At 43.4% G+C, this 25840-nt stretch overlaps 1 protein-coding gene across 1 annotated transcript in view; it reads right to left on the reverse strand.

Moving 5' to 3' along the window:
- LOC145407194 (transferrin-like) overlaps window positions 1–25398 on the reverse strand; it is a 320468-nt gene extending 295070 nt beyond the window's left edge. Inside the window, exon 1 of the mRNA XM_080278231.1 lies at window positions 25264–25398. Within this exon, the coding sequence (XP_080134357.1) occupies window positions 25264–25327 (64 nt within the window). The 5' untranslated portion in view covers window positions 25328–25398. The remainder of the gene's footprint in view (window positions 1–25263) is intronic.
- Window positions 25399–25840: the final 442 nt, after the last annotated feature.

Below are 25840 nucleotides of genomic sequence, written 5' to 3' on the forward strand. Positions count from 1 at the left end.
AAAAAAAAATCCATTACCTGTACTAATTCATTATTTTTCCTTTTTCAGGTTTCACTACGAAAGACTCTTCTTGTTATAAAATGTCCAAGCCAGTTTTTCTATACTGCGTGGTGTTCCTTCTGACTTTTTCCTGCCGGTTTCGGCTGGAGAGTTTGGTGGACGGGAAAGTGTTTTCTTCTTTACTATCCTTGTTTTATTCTAGCAGTTTTGTCAATCTTAAAGGAGGTGTCTAGCATGGGCCAAGTGGCCTACTGAAGTAATCCTCTCCTTTTATGTTCTTATGTTTGACCAGATGTGGTGTCCAAAACTGAGCTCCACACTTTAAGTGTGGCCTGGTTACTTTAAGCTATTGTATAAAGGAATCACAATATATCTGCCTATATAGGCAAAATGCCTTTTGATAACTTCTCGCTTTCTTTGCTGCAAAGAGACACAGACTGGATATCTGAGACCATCTGAAATTATTATTTCTACATCCTTAACCTGTGAGGTGTGTGTGTGTGTGTGTGTGTGTGTGTGTGTGTGTGTGTGTGTGTGTGTGTGTGTGTGTGTGTGTGTGTGTTATTCACCGGGTCGGTCAGGATCACTTGAAGGTCGTGATCGTCAGCTTTTACCCTCCCGGAGGGGAGCTGAGAGCTCATATAGTCCGATCTAAGGGCAAGGCTGTGATCTTCACACACGTACACACCCGTCCCCTTGTTCATGGGGGACAGTAACCACCCACTTCGTCAGTGAAACTTTTCGCAACCTGTGCGAGGCACGAACTCCCGTCTACCAGATGGCAAGCGAGAACGTTACCACTGAGCCAGCGAGTGGTGTGTGTGTGTGTGTGTGTGTGTGTGTGTGTGTGTGTGTGTGTGTGTGTGTGTGTGTGTGTGTGTGTGAACAAAATAACTGTTTTTAACTTATTTAAACCAAATTTGGTGGAAGGGTTGAGGGATAGCTCATGAGGAAACCTATTATTTTTTTTACACATAGGTCAAAGGTCAAGGTCACAGAAGCAGGTCAAACAATGACAGCAAAATCAGCTAATTCAGTTTTATCCAATTTTTACCAAACTCTTGGAAATGGCTGAGGGTAATTTAAGAATAAAGTTATCCGATTTTGAAAACAATAACGGTCAAGGTCATAAGGCAAGATCAAATTTAAACCTGTGTAAGTGTTTATCAATATAACTCAAATAGTTTTCATCCGATAGTAGCCAAACTTGGTGGAAGTGTTGAGGGTCGGCAAAGGTCAAGGCTAACTCAGAGTATTGAACTGATTTATACTAATCTTTGGGACAGGGTTAATGGTCAGGGAAGAACAAATTGATTCAATTTTGAGGACAATTGGTCAAAGGCCAAGGTCACCAACCAAGGTTAAAGTTAAACCCATGTGAGTGTCTGCAAAATAAACAATTTTCATCTGATTTTAACCAAGCTTGGTAAAAGGGTTGAGGGTCAGCCAAAGAGTAGACCTATTGTTTTTAAAAACATTATGTCAAAGGACAAGGTCAACCTAATAGTTTTTAAACGATTTATACCAAACTTTGGGAAAGAGTTAAAGGTCACGGAAGAACGGTCCAAGGGATGCAGTTTTGAAAAAAAAAAAAAAAATTGAAGTCCAACGTCACAGGACAAGGTCTAATTTGGAACAATATGTCTCTGGATTAAAAAGGAAAGTTTTGGGAAGGCAAAATCAGTTTTTATCTGACGCAGACTAAACGTCATGGAAGGGTTCCAGTTAAAACATGCAAAGAGATTTTCGATTTTGAGGACTACAGTATTAGCCAAAAGTCATGTCACAGGGAAAGATCAATGTTCAAAGTCAATGGACATGGCCGATTCAAACAACTGTGATCTGCTTTCAACCAAAGCTGGTGGATGAGTTCAGAATTAGGCAAGAACGATATAATTTGATTCTCAGAGTGATTTCTCGAAGGTCAGTGTCACAGGACAAAGTCAAACACTCGGTCTTTAGATCATTTGATGGAGGCGGGTGTTGCACTCTCTGAGTGCCTTTTTTTTTTTACTTTAGTTATTACAACAGGCCTAATCCTTGGGTTCATTTAAGGTGGCCGTAATGGAAGTTCGTCCAGGTTTCTCTGTCATCACAATCAAACCAAATCGCCTTCCTTCACATGCTCTATCACAACTCATTCCCACACCCTTCTACCAACCCAGGCCGTCTTGCATCATATACTGTGTCACTACACATCATCACTCCCTCCTACACGTCTTACCCACGTCACCTTTCCTCATATACTTACTCTTTATCACCATATCCTCTTACCAACCCAGGCCAAGCCACCTTCACTCATATTCTCTTCTTTTTGTCATTAGTGCACCGTTCTTCTTCCAGTTCAAACCACCTCCCTCATTATACTGTATAACCACTCATCTCCTATCCCTCCCGCCAACCCATCCTAAAAGCCACCTTCTCACATGTACAGTACTCTTCTCTACTTCAGCTCCCTCCTGCCAATCCAAGCCACCTTCCTTCATGCACTCTTCTGTCTACCTCAGCTCCCTTCAGCCAACCCAAGTCATCCTCCCTCATATATTCCTTCCCTGTCACCACTCATCTCAACTCTCTCCGATACCAGTCTTTCCTTCTTTTATGTTTTCTTCGTCTATCACCACCACTCTCCTTTTCCTCCCCCAACCCAACCCCAAAACACATTCCCTCATTCTTTCTTCTCTCACTATTCATCTCCACACCCTCCTACTAACCCAAGCGGTCTTCCCTCATTAATGTTAAATATATAAGTAAAAATCCACCAATGATGATGATGATGATGATGATGATGATGATGATGATGATGGTGATGATGACGATAATGATGACAATGGTGATGACGATGATGATGATGGTAGTGATAATGATGACGATTATGATGATGGCTGTGATGATGATGATGATGATGATAATGATGATGATGATGATGATAATGATAATGATGATGATGGTGGTGGTGGTGGTTAGGTAATCTGAACGGATGCGGTTGGACCTTCTTAATCCGCTCACTATGATGAAGCCTTTTATAGTACCATCTCGCTACCGGCAGGCAATTTTACTTGGCTTAGCAGAGGTTTAGGGGGTTGGATGTACAGCCTTGATCAACCCTCCAATACGAAAGGTCGTCTTAAGTTGAACTAAATCGTCTGGAGAGGGCAAAAAAATGAGCGGAAATAAGACGCCATCGTACTGGAAGTGTCATAGTCTTGCGTAACAGGATTTCTTTCACCTAATCAAAATCCTTCTGGTGTAAGCCTGCAAAAATGCTTGTGTACAAAACATTTAAGTGAAACAGAGAGTTTTTAACCAAACGACTGCTACGATTTGCATCAGGTACATAAGAACATAAGAAGAGAGGATTGCTGCAGTAGGCCGGATTGTCCATGCTATATAGGCAGCTCTTATAAGAGTAACTGAACTGCTAGATGAGATAAGGATAACAAAGGAGGCTCTCCCCGGCCCTCCAACCCCTCCAGCTGAAACTGGCAGGAAAACAGTCAGAAAGAACACCACGCAGTTTAGAAAAAGTGGCGTGGACATTTTATTGGAAAGTGTAAAAGGTGAATAAAAATGGCTGGCTTAGCCTGTAGAAAGTACGGTATTTACGTCCAGACCTGCGAAGAGCTTAGTAGTGATAAATAGCAGTTGCTGGATGTTAAAATTTGCCCCAACTGACCTCAGGACCTGAATAAAATTAGTCCACAGCAATTAACGGGTACTCGAGGCGGTCTAGAGGCTAGTGTGTTATTGTATTTCCTACATTAGCTTAAACAAAATACTACTACGTCCACAAAAGCGATGGAGAGAAAGAAAAAAAAAAAAAGACGTCGAACTGTAGCGCTTCATCTGTTTCTAAATCGCTTAAATAACGACGAGTCCCGTCTACCACCACTACCACAACTACCACCATCACTACCCACAACAATAATAACTGCTACAGGCCAGTTTGACGGGAGCAAGGAATAGATGTGAAAAAAAAAAAAAAGGAGTCTTAGATTAAATAAAAAGTCGTGCGTGGGTGTAAAAATACCACGGCAGTTGAAGGGGTTAAGTACGTATGGGAGAAGATAAAAATGTGCAGTGTCCGCCGCCTGTGCAAGGATAAAAGATAAGGATGATACGAGTGGCTGAGCTAGTACAAGAGGCGAGGCGAACTAGTAACCTTTGCTTGTTAGGTGTACCTCTGCTGTCCCCTCTGACCTCATGCAACGGTACACGCTCACAAACACACCTCATCACGCCCCAGCCACGCTCTGTATTTTGCAACTTCATTCTGGATATTAGGCTACTTTATGCTACGTATCATGCATCCACACACAGACCATCACGCTTCGTATAATGTTCCCTCAATCTTCATATACGCCCTTCCCCCCAAAGCTTTAAAATTAACACACACACACACACACACACACACACACACACACACACACACACACACACACATCACATCATATACCGTCCACACATAATTGACATGACGCTCCATATCAAGCTTTCTCACTCACCGTTCATACCCTGCTCTCTCATTCCCAGTCGTGCTCTTAAATGCTGTGTCCTTCCTGTTTCCCTCCTGTTCCATTCCCGTTGCGCCACGTCCATAACAGTAGGTTGTACACGGAACGGCACAGGATTAATAGCTCCTCTTCCTTAGCGTAACATCCGTTTTTCGTTTTAATATTGACACAGCTTCTATCAGTAACATTCAAGAGGATACTAAGGTGTAATGCGGAAAATAAATCACAAAGGACGAGGTGTTACGAAATCTTCAGGGTCACTGGGTGTAAAGTAAGACTTGGCTATTCCCTCCATGCTCTCTCTACTCTTATCGTCCTCCATTATGCTCTCTCACGTTCATTAAGGTGTCTCCACGCCAGCCCACCGTTGTTGTCAGGGCTGTGAAAAAATGTCGGGAAAAAATGGAGTTGCATGTACAATATTTGGGTCCAGTGAGGAGCGATAATCAGCGGAGTGATGGCAATTTTGGCTGACGGACGTGATGTGAACTACTGTTGTTTGCATCTCAGGGACTTTTATACAACTTTTTTTTTTTTTCTGTGTCTGTTTTTATGTCTAAATAAATCTGTGTATCTATCTGTCGGTCATTTCTATCGCCTGACGTGCATCCTGTGAGGGGTAGCCTTGGCAATAGGACCTCCATGCGTTTCTGTCCCTACTCAGTAACAACTCTCTTCCTACGACACACTAATCCCCCTTACACACACTCGCACATTATCTCTAATTTCATTCTCTGTCTCCTGAAACAAAATATTACTTTCACATAGTTGCTGAGGGAACGGATCAGTGCCACTCAGAAGAAGAAAAAAAGAAGAAAAAGAAGGAGGAGGAGGAGGAGGAGGAAAGCAAACAGCAACAGATCTTACGGTCCTTTCGAGGTTGCAAGTTCAAGAGTAAACAACGACTACGAGATATAATTCTACACGCTGAAGGATAAGGATGCCGGTAGTAAAGCAAGAAGGCTTCCCCCGCCTCCAAACCCTCCTGTTAAAACTGGCAGGAAAAAGTGAGAAGAACCATCATGTAACATGGAAAAACTAACATGGAAATTTCATAGGAACGACTGAAAAGGAAAAGTTCCATTCTATAATACTGTGGCGGGGGGGACACAACCTGGCCGCACTATGGGGTGGTACTACTACTCTGCGGCCAGGTTGTGTTAGGAAGAATACTGCCACAGTATTCCCTGCGTGTCGTAAAAGGCGACTAAAAGGGGCGGGGTGAGGGGACTAGGGACCCCCTCCTCTGTTTTGTAGTTCCTAAAATGAGACAGGCCAGAGAAAGGGATGGGGGATGGAGTTATCCCCGTACCCTGAAGATTGGGTCTATGAATGTGCGTGGATGTAGTACGATTGAGGCTAAAAGGGAGGAGATTGGGAGAATGTTTGTGAGAAGAAAGTTGGATGTGTTAGCTTTGAGTGAAACGAAGATGAAAGGGAAGGGGGAATCTATGTTTGGAAGTGTGAATGGAAGATTGTCAGGTGTTGATAGAGGAAGGGCAAGAGAAGGTGTGGCCTTGTTAGTGAGTCCGGAAGTTCAGCAATGTGTGATTGAATGGAAGGAGGTGTCATCGAGACTGATGTGGGTGAAAGCGAAATTTGAACGTGAGTTGTGGGTGTTTGTGAGTGCATATGGGCCTGGTAGTGAAAGGGATGAACAAGAGGGAGTCTTTCTGGAATGATGTTGATGAGTGTCTGCAGAGTTTTGAAGCGAATGTGAATGTGGTAATGATAGGAGATCTGAATGCTAGAGTGGGAAATGTAGCAGTTGAAGGCGTAGTTGGTATGCATGGTGTGCCTGGAAGAAATGAAAATGGGGAACGAGTGATAGCGATGTGTGTTGAGCGAGAGATGGTGATTGGGAATACGCTGTTTGAGAAGAAAGATATTTATAAGTATACATGGGTGAGACAGGAGGGTGGAAGGGTTGTTGATAGAGCCTTGATGGACTATGTGGTTGTGTCTAGGAATGTAATAGGAAGATTGTTGGATGTGAGAGTTCTGAGAGGGGAGGGTGGAGGTATGTCTGACCACTACCTGGTGGAGGGAAAGTTAAGAGTAGGTAAGAGATGGGTGAGAGCTAGGAGGGTTAGGTGTGGCAGGGAGGTTTTGAAAGTGAGTGAGTTGGATAAAAGAGAGAAAAAGATAGAGTATCAGGAGAAATTGAAAGATGAGTGGAACGCAGTGAAAGATCGGGAAAATGGCAGTGTGGAGGAGGAATGGCAGTTGTTTAAGAGTGCTGTGGTGGGGCATGCAGAAGAGGTGTGTGGTGTGAGACGTGTGGGTGGTGGTGTAAGAAAAGGAAGTGAATGGTGGTGCGAGAAAGTAAGTATGGCTGTCGCTGAGAAGAGACGTGCATATGAAGTGTGGCTGCAGAGGAAGGATGAGATGTCATATGAAAGGTATAAGGAGAAGAGGAATAGAGCGAGAAGGGCTGTGCGTGATGCTAAAGTGGCAGCAGATGAGAGATGGGGTAGGCGGCTGACAGAGAATTTTCAGAAGAATAAGAAAATGTTTTGGAAGGAGGTGAAAAGGGTGCGAAAGGGAGAGTCTGGGAAGGAAGAACGAGTAAAAGCAGAGGATGGAAGGATGTTAATTGAGATGGATGCAGTAAGGAAGAGATGGGCAGAGTATTTTGAAAGATTGTTAAATGTAGAGGAGGAAAGGGTGGCTGAGATTGTGGCAGATGGAAGGGTGCAAGGAATAAATGTGTTGGGAGAGTTGAATGATTCCTTGATCACGAAGGAGGAAGTGGAGAAGGCAGTAAAGGAGATGAAAGCAGGGAAAGCTGCAGGTATGGATGGGTGTGCTGTGGAATGCCTGAAGGGTGGTGGAGTGACTATTGTTGACTGGTTAGTAAGATTGTTGAATGTGTGCTTTGAGAAAGGTATGGTGCCAATTGACTGGGCAAGTGCTTGTGTGGTCCCGTTGTATAAAGGCAAGGGTGATAAGTATGAATGTACTAGCTTTAGGGGTATAAGTCTGTTGAGTGTTGTAGGTAAGGTGTATGGTAGAGTGTTAATTATGAGAGTTAGAGAGGGTACAGAGGGAGTAATTAGTGATGAGCAGTGTGGCTTTAGGAGAGGGAGGGGATGCGTTGATCAGGTGTTTGCTGTGAGACAAGTGTGTGAAAAGTATTTAGCGAAAGGCAAGGATGTGTTTTGGGCATTTATGGATTTAGAGAAAGCGTATGATAGAATTGATAGGGAGGCTTTGTGGACTGTTTTAAGATTGTATGGACTTGATGGTAGGTTACTAAAAGGGGTGAAAAGTTTTTATGTAAATAGTAGAGCGTGTGTAAGAGTGGGAAATGCTGTGAGTGATTGGTTTCCCGTGAGAGTGGGGCTGCGACAGGGATGTGTGATGTCGCCTTGGTTGTTTAATATTTACATGGATGGTGTTGTAAGGGAGGTGAATGCAAGAGTTTTAGGTGGTCTGAGTCTGGTAAATGTTGATGGAGGAGAGTGGAATCTGAAGCAGCTGCTGTTTGCAGATGATACTGCACTGGTGACTGATTCAGAGGAGAGATTGAGAGAGTTGGTAGAGGAGTTTGGAAGGGTGTGTGAAAGGAGGAAATTGAAAGTAAATGAGAATAAGAGTAAAGTGATGAAGTGTACGAGGTTGATAGATGGTAGGGGGATGAATATAGTTTTGAATGGTGAGTTGCTTGAGGAGGTAGATTGTTTTAAATATCTAGGGTCACATGTTGCTGTGGATGGAAGAATAGATGCAGAAGTGAAGTTTAGAATAAATGAAGTAGGAAAGGTGCTGGGAGGAATGAAAAAAGTGTTTAAATGTCGTTCGCTTAGAATGGATGTAAAGAGAAGGCTGTATGAGGGTGTTGTGGTACCGACTGCATTATATGGGTCTGAAACATGGAATATGGGTGTAGCAGAGAGGAAAAGTTTGAATGTAATGGAGGTGAGATGTCTGAGGAGTATGTGTGGAGTGACGCGTATGGATCGGGTGCGAAATGATGAAGTGCGAAGGAGAACTGGAGTTGTTCGGGAGATGGCTGGTAGAGTTGAGCAGAGGGTGTTGCAATGGTTTGGGCATATGGAGAGAATGGAAAATGAGCGATTGGTGAAAAAGATAACTAGATCTGATGTGAGAGGTGTAAGGCTGAGAGGAAGACCACGAATAGGATGGATGGACAGTGTGAAGAGAGCGCTGGATGCGAGAGGGATGTCTGTTGAGCAAGGAAGAGTGGCTGTGCGTGACAGAAATAAATGGAGAGAAATTGTGAATGAATAAGTGATGACGCAGCCCTGAGGGGATATTCTCCCGCATTTGGTCTGGTCAGCTAGTCAGGTCAGGTGCGGGTAAGGGGATGGGTCTGTTATGATGTGGCAGAGGTAAACCAGTTCTGCTGTCGGGCCCTGCTGCGGATGTCACTGATTGCATTGCCCAGTTGACCCTTGTGCGGTGTGGTGAGGTGAGGATCTGTCCGTTCTCCCCTTTGGGGCTAAGATGCGAATGAATGTGTTTGAATGGATGAGTAAATGGAGAGTGAGTCGTCCTGTCTCGGCTACCTCCCTTTCCTTGTGGGAAGCAGCCTAGGTATATAGATAGATAGATAGATCAGTTTGAATAACCTGAAAGAGGAAGTAATAAATTAAAATGAAAAATCAAATAAATAAATAGCTAAGACTCGGCATTATGCACTGGTACGTTGAGTTAATGGGGCGCCTGTAGACACAGTGCAGAAAATGCACAGTGTAGGGACCCAGGGGTGGTGAGGCAGCCTTGCCTAGCGCTCCTAAGGTAGGTGGCAGTCAATCAGGCCCCAGCTATGTTCACTCCACTGAGACAAAGAACTTCCCATGTGGAACAAGAACACAAGTTACCTCCTAAAACAGCAACCCATGATACATTAAAAAAAAAAAAAAATCCTGATGGTGGTCACTTAACTAACAGGGACCCTCAGTGATCCACAGCCCATCACAGGTCGAAAGTAAAAGTAGTGACCATTAACTCAGGGCTATCTGTGCAGCTCCTAGTCTGCACTTACACCAATTTATTTGCATTTAATATATGGATAAATATATAACGACGTGACATGACACTATGTACAGGTATGTTAAGCTTAATGGGGTGTCTTGTAATGAGGAGAGGAATGAACTTACGCGTAGATGGTAAAAGTAAGTTACTCGGACAGAAACAGTCAGCTGAGGATTCTCACGCAAGTACTTGCCCATCTTGTTTTTAAATGTCTTAATTGTGACACTGTTCACGGTATCTGAGAGTAATCTGCTACAGATATTAACGACTGTTGAAGATTGAGTATTTTGTTTCATGGGATTGGAAATGCTTTCCCATAATTTTGCAACCATTACTCCTTGTTTGGCTCGACTGGCCTGTTTCAAAACACTTATTCATGTCTAAATTGTCATATCCCTTCGTGATTTCAAAAACTTCAATAAATGTCATCTCTTAACCTGCGTTTCGTTGTGCTAAATAATTTAAGTTCTTCAGGATGTTCCTCATATGGTTTGTTTCTCAGTCGTGGTATCATTTTTGTGATTCTTTGCTGTCTATTCTCTAATTTTTCTATGTCCTTTCTGTACTACAGACACCAGAACTGCAAACAATAGTCGAGATGGGGGCACACAAGCGAGTTGTACAAGGCAAATGTGAATTTTTCCGAGTTAAACTCGAAAGTTCTTCTGATAAAACTCACCAACTTGTTTGCAGTTTTAACCGCCTCAGGGCACTGCTTACTCGGTTTTAGACAATTTGATATTAACACACCAAGATTCCTTCCATTGTCTGTACTTGATAACAGGATGTTGTTCATATTGTATTTCGCATGGACGTTGTTATTTTCAACATGAAGGAGGAGAAGAAAAAAATTTGAATAAGATATCATTGTAAAGAGAAGGGCTGGGTAAACAGGGATATGGGCCTATACTGTAGATTATAAGCTTGCATTCTAGGTGGCCGTGGAGCAGGGTTGTTTTGATTTATATAAAATGGTTTACATCACGTTATTTAAATCGATTTAAATCTGAGTGGAAAGTCATGATTTAATTCAAAATGGATATTTTTTTTTTTTAATACAGTAAAAAGGAAGAATGTGATATATGTGTATTGTACAGATGCATCAAGTCTGCTTGTCCTGTACTCTTCTTGTGTTGATCCTGTATCAAGTCAGGCACCAGTGAACCACTGTCCTCTGTTACAAGGCAAATATTCAAATGTTAAACACAGGAAAGAAGGCTCTTTTGTTGATACAATAAATGCGGTTAAGTTCAATGTTGACATATGAGCTCAGCTTCAAGTCTACTTTGAATACACAGTAACATGATTCAGTCTAATGATTATGATCCAAATCTGACAAAATATAAAAGACAATTTGACAGCTTTCATCAGTACCTGACACACAATGATGCAGCAGCATGAGTAACCTCCCCCAGACCAAGAAGTGCCAGCCTGTGGCGCATTTGCTTACTCCACTTCCCATTCACATTATTACCCGGTAGTTTGCAAGCTTAGTTTGTTTTTTTGAACCTTTATATATAATCATGCCTAATGGACACACGGCAGCAAATAGGAGGAAAACAGACCTAGTTTGGTACTCCTCTGACAGAATTCCCAAAACTGATACCAAACTATGGTCTCACTTAACACTGGCAAAGGTTTAATACAAGAGAATGTTTTCATGTGAAAAATATAAATAAACGGTCTCAGGCACAGTCACACGATTTGTGTTCCATGTAGTTTGTTACAAAGGACAGTCACGCGAATCATGTTCCTATGCAGGAAAAACGTCATCAAACGAAAAGTTGTTGGCCGATTTGTGTCAAATTTTGGTGCGTTCCACTGTGTGCATCCCTTTTCCGAAGTAAGCATTTGGCAACATTGTGACTGCTCTGATGAGACAATGCATAGCAGAAATATCTCAGTATCTCACAACCAGCCGGGCAGGATAGTAATGCAGCTGTCAGCGTCCCTTTAAACCCACCATTTTCCCCCTCCCACCCAAGGCAGAAGCCATTATTGAAATATTGTGATTGTAGAGTGTTTTTGACTATAATGCAAAGTGATTGTGTCTATGGAACATAGATATATTGTCTGTAAATCATTGGGGCCCATTATCAGCTGTTAAGCCTACAGGCAGGAGTGTGGTTTGTTATAACAGGGTTTCCACTCTGCTTCACCCTGCCTAGAAATTATGTGAGTATTTTACGTTTATATATAGTAGGACTCGCCTAAGTTTGCGGCTGTGGTGTGGCCCGCACCTGTGTACAATGATGCCACGTTTCCCCAACTTGCGATGTGAAACGGAAGCTATTTATGTACAAGGCAACACAAATACAATAAATTCAGATGAATAAAACTTACACTTGTGTATTTTGATGGATGAATCAACAGTAATCTTATTATGCATAAAATATTTATACAGTAACACAGAAACATGGCATACATATTGTACAGTGTTGCTAAAAGAAATTGTAGTCACTTTTAATGTTTTTTAGCATAGTTTTAGGGTGGGTAATAATATTGCAGTTATGGATATAAGAGAATGAGCCTGAAAAAAAGAAGAAATATGCCAATATCCAAGGTAAAAGAAATAATTCATATAATTCTTGTGAGTGGCAACACTGACACACCCAGTCTGGCCTAAGGTGAAGTACGTACCCCTCCACAGACCCAAGCATAGCTTGTACAGGTGTTGCTAGGGAAAAATGCTCACATTTACTGGCTTTTACCGTAATTTTAAGAGCGAGGAATAATCACATTTATAATCATAAGCTAATATGTAGGACAAAATAGTAGGCATATGCCAATACTGAAGTAAAAGAAAAAAAACATTATTCACTCGCGAGCGGCAACACTTCCACACCCAGTCGGTGGCCTTGATCTCAGGGGTGGTGTCAGGCTGAGAGAGAGATGGAGGAAGGGGAAAGAGAATGAATGAATGAAAATCAATCATGGACCTGCAATAACGGGTCATCTGTCGCCGTATACAAAAAATGATAAATATCACTAAATATAACAAAACCAAATTAACAAATGAAAGCACAATTATAAACAACTTATAAAAGAATCAAAAGTACTCAGGGTGGCTCACATCTCCCGCCAGGAGAGAGAGAGAGAGAGAGAGAGAGAGAGATAACGGTATAGAAAACGTGGCAACACTGTACACAGGTGCGGGCCACACCACAGCCGCAAACTTAGGTGAGTCCTACTTTAGTGAAGCCAATACTTATATTTGTGAAACATATGGTGCCTGGATTGGTGAAATAACTGACCTACCATAGCAGGCATTATGCACACCATAGAGATATGCAACACTCGCTAAGGAAACAGGCGGTCACGTACGCCACAAAGTCGGGAATAATAGACGAGGTTGGGATGGAATCATGTGATAGTGTTTTATATTGCATATGGTTTAGTGTGAAATATACATATAAAATAGTGTAGCAAGTGTTCACAGAGAAATCTTTCATGCATTGACTGACTTAGCTAAAACATAGCGCAAGTGTCAGAGACAAGAAATATGCCACAGCCACATATACATACGTATGTCGTGCAGCGAATGTTCGTCGAGAAATCTACTGTGTGCATTGCATATGTTTTAGGCAAATGTTTCGCAAGGAGAGAAGAAAATATGCCACAACCACAGACACACACACACACACACACACACTCAACCACACCCACACCCACACACACACTCACCCACATACACTCACACACTACATAACTCCTCATCTTCAAGCTACTGCCAGCATCTCAACACCTCTGGAGGAAGTGAGTTATCCGTATTTTGTTGATTTGTATATTGACCTATTTCTATAGTTCAATATTTTTTACACAAATAAGTAATGTTTTCTACATACACACAAATGAGATAGTTCAGCTTCAGTATCAGAACCTAGCAAAAAGACTAGTGGTCATGTCGAGTTTCTGAAAGCACTATCAAAAACCTTATGATATTTTACGTGCATACTTTGAGTAAAAAAAGAAATTAATAAAACATAACGAGCGAAAATATGTAGCCGTGGGTGAGGCAGGGAAAGAATGTTCTTTATCTCACGTGTGGGTGAGGAGAAGTATTCTACGTTTGTCGTCCAATTACTCCAAAACTATTGGACGTATCGATTTCCCGTAAAAACCATGATAAAGAGCAGTAAATTCTATGTATGTTCATTTGCAGAATATAAGCCTCTGGGAGCATCTTCTGTTGGAAAAATTGGGGAACAGACTTGTTTTGGTAAAGTCGAAAGCGCTCGGAGGAGTAATCTCACTTCGTCAGCCAATTACTCGAAAACTATTGGATGTATCGATTTCCTGTAAGAACCATGATAAAGAGCAGTAAATTCTACGTATGTACAAGACATAACAATGTAATATCTATGATAAGAATTCGTTGTTACGTAGGCGGGAATATTGCATATGCTTTGTGTACATCACGAAAGTGACGTACGGACGTGGCTTCCCAGTCGTTTTGGGCGCTTTACTCGAAAACTATGAGGCGTATCGAAACCATTTTTAGGTCAATAGAAAGCTCGTGAAATTCTGCATAATATTACGCAATAAAAACATAACATGTGCGAGAAAAGTTCAGAATTAGAGCCCCTTCAATTTTATTCAAAAATGGCTTTCAGTTTTTGGTTATTTTCTCGAAAACTACATATCGTATCACAACCGGATTTGTCTCTTTCGAAAGCTGATGAAATTCTCTATCAAAATTTCTAATAACATTTTCCTGTATGATGGAAAACATTCGAATGGTGATGTTGGAAAGTGAATGTGACGTAGCGAAATGTTTATTCACGGCCGCCTACTGTTGTTTTATTCGTGTTTTCCTGTTTTTTTGTGGTGCTTATCAGCTAGAACAAACATCGACGAATAAAATGACATAGGTTTCATGGCAGTATATTGATGTTTGGGTGGCGAAAATAAGGAGAGAATACGTGTTATTTGCCGCGCGCGGGCAGCCGGGCTGGGCCGCCTCGCAGAAAAAAATCGTGTGCTGGAAAACTTACTGAAACTTATCGTGCGCGAGAGGGTAAATAATGAAAATCCGACTTAATTAAAACGATCTATTGTTTAAATTTGTTTTTAAATCTGTGATTTTTTCCAACCCTGCTCTGGAGATTTCGCAATATCTGTGCTTTAGCGATGTATTCAGCACGTTACATTTCATTATCCTCTTTTGCGTTACTGTTTCAACCTGTGTCGATAGTAACACACCATAAATAACATAAATAACACAACATAAATAACATGCCAGTAGAATGCTAAGGCGTTATGTGTAGAATAAACCACTAATGAAGAGAGACACACACCACAAAGCTAGCCAGAGAGACTCACACACCACAAAGCCAGCCAGGAGACAGGGCGTGTGTGCTGGGCAATCCCCAGGCCCTGTCATCCCCCTTTACTGTTTTTTAATCAGCCCACACCCCACTGACCGGGCTAATGTATGGCCCGGCCTGCACCACAGGTGCAGGGAATCTGCAAACAACAACAACTAAGGAAGAAGTGCTACCATGCCTCCAATGCCACCTGAAATACGATCCATAGAAGACAATAAATAAGTAAATAAATAAATAAAAAAATAAAATGCTGGATTGTTGTTAATGTAAAATGTTTAAAGATGGACAGACTCTGGAACGAGAGAGAGAGAGAGAGAGAGAGAGAGTGGCGGGGAGGGAGGGTCAGTGGAATGCAGTACTTTTTTTTTTTTTTTTTAAGATGAAGTGCATGCTGTTGAGTGGTGAAACGTGTACGTGTGTGTGTGTGTGTGTGTGTGTGTGTGTGTGAGAGAGACCAAATTTTCTTTTGCGTCTGTGCGTGTGGCCTTTTCAAGTGCGCGTGTGTGGCTGCAATGCCTTTTCATGTATGTGTGTGTGCAGTCTGCCCTTCTTTGGTTGTGAGTGTGTACAGCCAATCGCCTTTCCATATGTGTGTCGGTGTTTTTATGTACCCAACGAATGGCGTCACATGTTACCACTTGGACACTAATACCTACTGTCCATTACCATTACACGTTAGGGCTATTTCGTTCAGAACTGGTGCCATGGTATTACTTATGTTTTTCTTGTCATTTCAGTTGAGTTTTTTTACGTCACTGAAATTCCCAAACTGTTTCTTGTGACAGACTGAAATTGATCTCGTGTCCTTTCGAATGGCAGTTCAACACTCGACCACTTGGCCACGATTTCCCTTTATGCATTATCTTTTCGGTTACATGTGTGTCCATTCCATGTGTATATGTGATCCCTTTTCATGTACATACTCTTGCCGGTGTTGTTGTTGTTGTTGTTGCTGTTGTTGTTGTTGTTGTTGTTGTTGTTGTTGTGTGTGTGTGTGTGTGTGTGTGTGTGTGTGTGTGTGTGTGTGTGTGTGTGTGTGTGTGTGTGTGTGTGTGTGTGTGTGTGTGTGAGAGAGAGAGAGAGAGAGAGAGAGAGAGAGAGAGAGAGAGAGAGAGAGGATCCTTTTTTCATCAGTCTCCACACAGTGACAAAGACCAAACTGTATTTACTATTTTTTTCTTCACTCTTTCTCTCTTCCAAACACTTGACGAATTTGGTGCCATTCCCTTATTTCTTCACTATTTCTCTTCAAACCTCGTACAATTGTTCCTTGGGCAAATATCGCTGAACACCTTCGTCATTTTTTGGATTTATTTTATTTATGGGATCCAAGGTCAAACAATGGAGGCAACATTTAGTGGAATGTGACAACGCGATTCAGTAGTTTGTCAGCTTTTGAGAGGAGGGATGAGCGCTGGATTTGTGTATTCATTTATTTATTTTTACCATTCTGCTTTCCCTTAAGAATGTAGCAGTCTTTATTTTTACGCTAATATGTCTTCTTATATATTTTAGCTTTCGTAGTGGTTTGCAAAGTGATCATATGTTTAGGTATTGGTGGAGGTGGTTGCTGTTGTTGAAAGGAGTAATCGCTGGTGTTTGGTTAAAAGTTCTTCATGGATTTAGTTGTGTGATGCTTTTCAAAATCGTGCTGAAGTGCTTAGTGACAGTGGAGTAACTGAGGATCTATAGAATTTCGCGTCAAGCTCAGGACATCTTTCATTCTGGCTTCACATTGCGATTATATTCTGCTTAACATAAAGTTGTAGGTTAGGATGATTTCAGAGTTGGGTGTTGCGTGGCTTTCCAGTACACTCGGTGCTGCACTGTAATATGTACGTAATATTTTCCTCTCTTTGCTTAGTGCCTTAGCGTGTTTGATCTGAGGCATTACTTCCCGTGTTCCGCCACGCCCTCCCTCATCCTCCACCCAAAGTTATGTTGCTCTTACGACACATATGCATAATAAATGAATATGATTTTTTATACAGAAAAAATCAAAGGCTGACAGTCCGCAAAATTTTTCCTATAATAAAAGTCTAACAAAAAGAAAGCCAAAGATAAGATCAGACGACGTCCTTTGTAGATGCGGGAGCATCTCTAGAACCAGGCTGTCCGTCACTACCTAATTTTCGCATGACAGGCAAGGTAAGCGGAAGGCGCTGAAGGTCACGCATCTCGTACATTTGTGTTTGTTACTTTATGCCTGCTACTTCTATGCAATTTCACTCAACTTAGAGGAGGCTTCTCGAATGAAAGGGTGCGGTATATGATGACTGTGTCCAAACCCTCCAACTGGGTAAGTCTCTCATAAATCGAATAGAATCGTAAGCCAGCATCAGCAATACAACGAAAATGATATATCCGGCCCGCGTGGTTTAAAACATGAGGTGGTAGCCAGGGGGAAGAACAGATTGAGGGAGGCAGTTGTGGGGTTGATCAGCCTGTACCCTTTGACTCCAGCATTAGAGACTTAGACACAAAATGGGTGAAAGTGTGAGGATAGACGGTTGTTGCGTACACTCCCCTCGTAAGAGACGTAGCTATAAACACATGAAACATACTAGGTGTAGGCCAACATATTAATACACACACTTATTGTCGGTTCCAAATGCGCACATATGTAAACACACACGAGTGCACACACGTATACATAGAGTAACATACCCAACGTATAAAATGCACACACACACACACACACACACACACACACACACACACACACACACACACACCATAGATGTATTAATAATTACTGAAACAGTAATTATTTATTCTTGCGTCCTCCAAACAACTTGTATCCAGCTGAAAAAAACACCAAGACCCTTATAAATATCTGATTAAGGCTTACCATTTCACATTAGGGTGTGTGTGTGTGTGTGTGTGTGTGTGTGTGTGTGTGTGTGTGTGTGTGTGTGTGTGTGTGTGTGTGTGAGATTCAGCAGTTTGATGTCAGGAGAAAAGGAAATGTTTACATGTGTGTCACCTATGTACGTACGACGAATCATATACGTTTTGCTGAGTATACATGTGTGTGTATAGGGTTAAGCAAGGGTACAGATGGGTGTGTAGGTGTAGGAATGTAGTAAACCTGCGTGTGTGTGTGTGTGTGTGTGTGTGTGTGTGTGTGTGTGTGTGTGTGTGTGTGTGCGCGAGAAGCACTTTGTGTGCGTTTGTGGTTATACATGCATGCATGTGGTTATGTGTGTGTGTGTGTGTGTGTGTGTGTGTGTGTGTGTGTTTAGAATTATGTGCATCTGTAGGAGAAGAGTGGCTTGCGTGTTTCCTTAGACAGCAAATGTAAGGGCGTCCGCATGTGATCAAGCAACTGCGCAGGTTTCAGGTTGTGTGTGTGTGTGTGTGTGTGTGTGTGTGTGTGTGTGTGTGTGTGTGTGTGTGTACAGGACATGGATCGTACACATGTGCGGACCTCTAGGCTCAGTGCTTATCTACAATTGAAATTCCCCCTCGTCATTTTTTTTTTTTCCCCTCTTTTTTTCTCTATTTTTTAGTTTCCTTTTCTCCCCCTCCTTTTTATTCATTCTTCCACCCTCCCTTATTCCGTCTTAGTCATGTTTTTTATAGGCTAAACAATTTTTTTTTTTTACTCCATACTGCACTCTCTCTCTCTCTCTCTCTCTCTCTCTCTCTCTCTCTCTCTCTCTCTCTCTCTCCTTATGTTCCTCTTATTCTCCCTCCCCCCTTCTTCCTCTTCACTCCTCCCTTCTTCCCCATTCTCCGTTCGTCTTCACCTTGCTCCCTCCCTCTTCCTCCTCCTCTCTCCTTCCTCTTGTCCTCCTCCCCCCGCTTCTTCTTCCTCCTCCGTCCTTCTTCCTTTTCTTCCTTCTTCTTGATGCTTCCTCCTTCCCCATCCTTCCTCCCCTTCTTCACCCTTTCTCCCTCTCCCCTCTCCATCTCTCCTTCCCCCCCTTCTTCACCCTTCCTCCCCATCCCTTCTCCTTCACTCCTCCTTCCTCCCCTTCTTCACCCTTTCTCCCTCCTTCTTCTTCACTCCTCCTCCCTCACCTTCTTCACCCCTCCTCCCTCCCCTTTCTTCTTTAGCCCTGCTCCCTCTCCCTTCTTCATCAACCCTCCTTCCTCCTCTTTCTTCTTTACTCCCTCCTTCTTTCTCATTCTTCTTCATTCTTACTTTCTCCCTCCCTTTGTTATCTTTCCTCTCCTTCCTCCTTCTTCACCCATCTTCCCTCCTCCCCTCCTCTTTCCCCGCTCTCCCTCCTCCATCCCCTTTTCTTCTTTACCACTTCATCCTCCCTTTCCTCGCCTATTCCCTCCCTACTTTTTTTTTTATTCTTTATTTCTCTCATTTCATCCCCCTCCCCCCACTAATTCTAACTTCTCTCCTCCCTCTGGAATGTACCTCCAGCACCTCCTCCCTCCCCTCCTCCCCATCCCACCACACCCTTGTCTCTCCAACCACCCATCTTCTCCCTCTACCGAAGTTACCCTTGCCACGCCTTCCCTCACATCCCTTAACCCCACCTTCCTTCCTTAACCCCACCTCATTCCTACCCTACCCAGCTTTCCCCAAGTATGTCCTCTCCCCTATCTTCGTTTCCTCAACCCCCTACCCCCCAGAAGCTTTATCTAAACCTCCCCAACTAATTTTATATTTCCTCCATCCTTCCCCAGCCTCACTCACCTGTCCCCTTATACTGCTTACATTATCTACGAATCTCAGTTAAGCATTCCCTCAATCCAATTTCCCCCAACTCCCCCTACGTTATCTAGGCCTCCCCAGCCATATATTCCCTCCCTCCATTCTTTTCCCCAAATGTTTATCCCCAAAACACACCCACAGTTCCCGACACACTCCCTCAATTATGTAGCTTCCCCTGTCATGTATTCCCTCCCCTCCACTCTCCGCAACACAACGCACACAACAATACCGTGTCATGGTAATATATTGAATGATTTTTCCTGTGTAAAGTACAGGTTTCTCTCTTCACCGTGTCATAGGCCAAAGCAGATACGAACAGGTAGGAGGGAGCGTTTTACTAAGTCCTTTCAGCTGGCAAGAATGAGACCTGTTACACGGTGTTTTTGTCTCCAGCTGAGGTTCACCAACACCTCTTCCTTACCTGTTGATTTCGGCACACGGCAAGGTAATATTAACCCCTTCAGTCCCATGACGCTTTGTTCCACTTTCGTTTTGCTATTTACGCTTTTTTTCCTAATTAGGAAAGACCTGTCGCACTGAAGGGGTTAATGAAAGTTATATATGAAGGAGGCTAGGTTTACGATGGAAGAGTTAAGAGGAAGGATGGGGAGTGGAGCGAACTGGTGTAGTGATGAGGTAGATTGAGATGGTCTGGGCATGTGGAGATGATGGGGGCTGACAGTTGGGTGCAGAAAATGAGACGTGTTAACACTTGGGAATAGGGTTACGAGAGGCAGACCGAACAAGACCTGGGACGAGGTCACAGAGTGTGACCTCAGGGATACGGGACAGAATAAAGAGGCTGTCGGAGATCGAGCAGCATAGAGTGCCGCCATTAGGTGACCAAGGCCGACGCATGCAAAAATGTTTGAGCCTTTATAAACGAAACGAAACGATATCTAACCCCTCCTGCTAGGAACGTCTATCCCTGGTTGAATATAATAGTTTGGTGGCAATAAAATAAAAGACGTCATCATACTGAACGGATTAGAAAAAAAAAAAAAAAGCACACACGAGGATGTAGCAAGGTAGGGTTTAGTACTGGAAATAAACAATTACAGAAAAGGTGCTACAAAACCTCCTAGGCTTACAGGAATACAACCCTGATTGCTTATTCTGTAACATACAGCCTCGAAGGAACCAATTCGTCTGTTGCTATATGCTTTCCTCTGACCTCCCTCCCGCCTCTAACCCCAGACACCCACATCATTCCTCAGTCGTCTTCCCCGCCCTTCGCCTACCCTAACTTATTCTCCGTCTCTCTCTTCCCTTCCCAACGCCATCCCTAACTCCAACCACCCATCCCTTCTCCCCCACACACCCAATATTTCTCATTCCTCCACAACCCCTTCTTTCCCTCCCTTCACCTCTCATACCCCCTCACTTCCCTCCTCCTTCCTCAGTTCTCTTCCCCTCCCAGTCCCTAATCCAGTGGTTCCCCCTCTTTCTACCCTCATCCCCAACCTCCCCTCTCCCTCCCACCCACTCTTCCTTCCTTCATACGCCATCCTTTCCCTCCTCACCCTCCGTCATCTAAAAGCACCCCTTCCGTCCTCTCCTTCCCTTCCCTCAACCCCCTTACCCCCTCTCTCATATCAAATTTCCCTCCCCCCTCCTCACTCATCTATCCCTTCTGCAACCCTGACCATGCTTCCCCTCACCCCTAATACCCCCCCCACCCTTTAGTCCTCTTCCTCTCCCTTTCCTTGCCCCAACCACTCCTCTTGCCCTCCAACCATAATTATTCCTCCACCTCATACCCCCTCCCTGAATTCCCCAATCCCTCCATCTCTAACCATCTCTCCTTCTGCAGTCCTCCTCCACTGCAACTTCAATTCTTCCTTCCTTCATACCTCCTCCCTTTCCCCTCCCCCCTTACTTCTAATATCTCCTCCCACTTACCCAAACATCACCTTCCCGAGTCCTCTTCCCCTACCTGTCCTTGCCTAGTTCTCTTCCCCTTCCTTTTCTTCCTCAGTTCTTCTCCTCTCCCTTCCCTCCTCAGTTCTTCTCCCTTCCCTCTCCACCCCTTTCTTCAGATCTCTTCCTCTCCCTATCCTTCCCCAGTTCTCTCCTCCCCAGCCTTCTCCTCCTCCACCTAAAAGTCATCTCTCTCTTTCCTTCTTCCTCAGTTCTTCTCCCCTCCTTCCACCTACTCCAGTCGCCCGTCTCTTTCCTTTCCCTTCGTCAGTCCTCTTCTCCTCCCATCCCCCAAGCACTCTTCCCCCCCCTCCCTCACCTGCTGCTCGGTATACACAGATGACAGAGCACAATTTAACCTTGACTCTCACACCGTCCATAACCCCTCACCGTCCCTAACCCTCCTTTCTCCATCCCTCTACCTCACCCCTACTTCTTTTTTATCTTTGCAACTTCTCCTGTATCCTTCTTTACCTCCCTCCCTCCCTCTCTCTCTCTCTCTCTCTCTCTCTCTCTCTCTCTCTCTCTCGCTCGCTCGCTCGCTCGCTCGCTCGCTCGCTCTCTGTTCGAGAATGTGAACCACCAAAAGTAGTTCGGAATAATTATAATAAACGATCCAAAATAAAGTCAACGGTGCACGAAAGCAGTAGGGAAAGCTAATAAAACAGTTGGATTTGGATTTAAAGGCAAAGCACTTGAACTTAGATGGGAAAATACAGTTCTCAGTTTGTACAGTTCCTTAGTAAGCCCCTATCTGCAGTGCTGTGTTCAGTTTTGGTCACTTTTTTACAAGATGTGGAGAAATTAACTAGCGAAGTGTTACCAAAACAATATCAAGGTTAAGGAACAAAAACATATAAGGAACATTCAGAAAAGTTCGTTCGTTCGTTCAAAGATTCCCTGCATCTATAGTGCAGGCCGGGCCATACATTAGCCCGGTCAGTGGTGTATGGGCTGGTTAAAAAACAGTAAGTGGGGAGGACAGGACCTGGGGATTGCCCAGCACACACGTCCTGTCTCCTGGCTGGCTTTGTGGTGTGTGTATTCAGAAGAGACAAAGCTACAGCATTTAATTTGTCAAACTGCAGACGACGAGGGGATCTGATTCACGGACACAAAATTCTTAAGAGACATGACAATATGGTGGTCATGATTATGTTACAGGAGACCAGCTAAACTACATAACTGGCAGTGGTTATAAAATCATCGACAAACGTCTCCAGTTCAGTGAAGGTAAACACTTTTTCTGTAACAAAGTTGTTCACAAATGGAACAAATTGCCTAGAAATGTGGTAAAATGAAATACATAAATAGCAAGAATATGTATATGAATTGAAATCTCCTGTTAAATGCGTTCATGGCTGAATAATAGAAAAAATATATAACTAGCTGATATTCTTGTCTTTCAAATCGTGGACAAGGCAGCAGCAGTGTTATCAGATAATATTACTTATCCCTTCCAGAATACGCTAGGATAGAATATAACTGTTTCTTTTCAGTCTTTCCTATGAAATTTCCATGACGGTTTTTTTCTGTTTCACGGTGGTTCTTCTCACGTTTTCCTGCTGACATCGGATGGAGGGTGAGCGGGGGGAGGGGGGAGAAGGATGGAGGCCTTATTGTTTTGCTATCCTTATCATCAGCTCATGGAATCTGATTACCACAGTCACAGTCCTCTATAACTAACAACCCCGAAAGGACCATTAGGTCTGTTGCTGTTTGCTTTCCTTTGTACTCTCTCTCTCTCTCTCCTAGCTTTTCCTCCCTCCACATTTCGTCCCATCTTCCCATCCCTACCGGTACCTTTTTACCAGTTCCCGCCCCGGAGGGGCTCGGGGACGGGTAATTTTTTCACTCGGTTTGTCTGTTTGTCTGTTTGTTAACAACTTTATGCGAAAACTACGGGTGCAATTTTGACTAAAATTACAAGGATGATGGGCTATGACCTTCTGATCACCAGATTAAATTTTGGGCCAAATTGGGCCAAGGCCCGCGCTTTAGGACTAAAAAAATGTTACAAAAAAAAAATCGCAATAACTCCTTTCAAATTCGTCATATCGGCATGAAACCAAAACTTAAAGGTGCACCTTTCAAATCTGCATCATATAACGTGCCTCATTACATCAGGGAGGTCACCCCCAGTTAGGGGTAGGGGGGGGTCAATGTCAGGTGGGTCGGGCTTGAAATTTCAAAAAAAGAATAAAATTTTCAATTTTCACCCAATTTACTCCAAGTCTGATATGGGATATCTTTGACTATCCTGCTGCGTTTATACGTCAGCACTAAAATGACTGCCGGGGAGGGGTTTGCTGTGCCTTGGCACCGCTTCTTGTTCCTCTCTTTTTCTTCCACGTTCTTTACCCCTCCCCACTCGTTTCCTTTGTCTTATTCCCCTTTCTTTATACCATTTTCACTTACTTGCATCTTCTTTCCTCTTCTTGTCCCTCTTTCCCCTCTTTACCTCTCCCTCCTTCCTTCCCCTCTCCCTTACCATGCCTTCCCACGCCTTACAAGTTCCATTTTATCTACTTTACCTTCTACCCTGCATCTTCAACCCTCCTTTCCTCGTTCTCCATTTCTTTCGTATTCTTCGCCCCCCCCTCTCCTCTTTTTATTAATTCTCATCTTCTTTACTCTCCCATTATCTGCTCTTATCCCTCCTCCCTTTCTCTTCATGCTCTCTTTCTCCCTTCCTTCTCCATCTTCCTTCACCCCTCCTCCTCCTTCCCTTTTCCTTCATTTCACATCTTTCTAATCTCCTTAATCTCGCTGCTATACTTTCTCATCATCCCCTTTCACCTCTCTTCCCTTTCCTTCTTTTCTCTCATCCCTTCCTTCTCCCTCCTCATTCATCTTCTCTTTCCCTACCTTTCTTCCAGCTCCTTCCCTTTTTCTTTATATTTCCTTTATCATTCTTTTTCTTATTATCTCCTTGCACTGTTATTTATTTGATTAGCCTACTCATTTTACTTTATTACTTTCTCTTTCAGGTTATTCAAACTGGTAGCTTATAAAGTATTACTGAATGTAACATTTCCCTTTCTCTTTCCTACGAATTTTCCATGTCAGTTTTTCCATGCTGCACGAAGGTCCTTTTCACTTTTTCTTGTCAGTTCTAACTGGAGGATTTGGAGGCGGGGGGGGGGGGGGGAAGGGACTTCCTGCTTTATTATCCTTATCCTCCAGCACGAGAATTAAATCTCGTAGTCAGAGTCAACTCTGTAACATGCGGCCTCGAAAGGTCCATACGGTCTATTGCTGTTTGCTTTCCTTTGCATTCTGTTCATGTTCACCCGTCTCCCTTCTTCATCCACGGTCTTTTTCTTCACCCCACCCCCTCGTCCATCGCGTTTCATAATCTCTATATCTTTTTTTTTTTTTTTTAACTAAATCATTATATCCTTTCACCTCTCTTCCCGTTCTCTTTACGCACCCCTTCTCCCTTCACTTTCCTCCCCAGTCCTTCTCTCACAAATAACAAATCCTTCCTACTCTCCTCAACCCTTTCTCTCAGCCTCAAGCCACCCAGCAATACAAAAAAAATAAAAAAATAAGCCACCCAAGATGGATTCCGCGAAATATAAACCCCCGCGGAAATGCCCGAGAGACGGAAATTTTTGGTATTTTCTGATCCAAATGTTGCCCTCTCTTCTGTCGACAATAATTTTATCTCACCTCCATTTTCAGGTTTGATATTTTGAAATCCACGCGCCCTTTCTTTTGTTTTTACCTACAAATATGAACTAACCGTCATTAACGAGTTTGATATCTTCAAATCCTAATGTTTCACACTTTTGTTCTAGTTGACATATTTTGAACTCACCTCCATTGACGGTGACGGCTATGGTGGCGAGGACGAGGAGGAAAGTGTGCCCTGGAGCCTGCATGGTGTTTATCAGGTGAAGGACACACTGGAAGGGCACACAGGAGAACGCCAGGATACTCAGGACGGAGAGCACACAGCAGTACACCTCCACTCACCACGAAAGCCGGGGCGCTACTGAAACCAAGGTGTGTCTGAAACCGAATCGCGGCCCGCGTGGGTTTCTCTTGGGTTTCCTCTTCACCCAACCTTCACCCCCACCCCTCCCCAACACTGCCCACTCCCCCTACTTAAGTCCTGCCCACTGCCCGGTACAGTCTTGCCACCCTACCCACTCCTTAGCTTACCATTTTACAAGTCATGCCAACTCCCAAACCTACGTCCACCTGTACCGCACCTCCCCAGCCTGCCCACCCATTCCTACCAACTCTTCGACCCACCCTCACCTCCTCTACTCCCCCTGTAGTGCTTGGTGTTTTACCAAGGTGGCGGGTTGGAAGGGAATGGTTGAGCAGGGCAATAGGGTTTAATTGCCGCCTTGAAAGGTATTGCAAAGATAATACAATACCTTTCATAG

The sequence above is a fragment of the Coenobita brevimanus genome, chromosome 72 (assembly GCF_032717465.1).
Source record: "Coenobita brevimanus isolate Jiangsu-jjx chromosome 72, ASM3271746v2, whole genome shotgun sequence".
NCBI classification, from domain to species: Eukaryota; Metazoa; Arthropoda; class Malacostraca; order Decapoda; family Coenobitidae; genus Coenobita; species Coenobita brevimanus.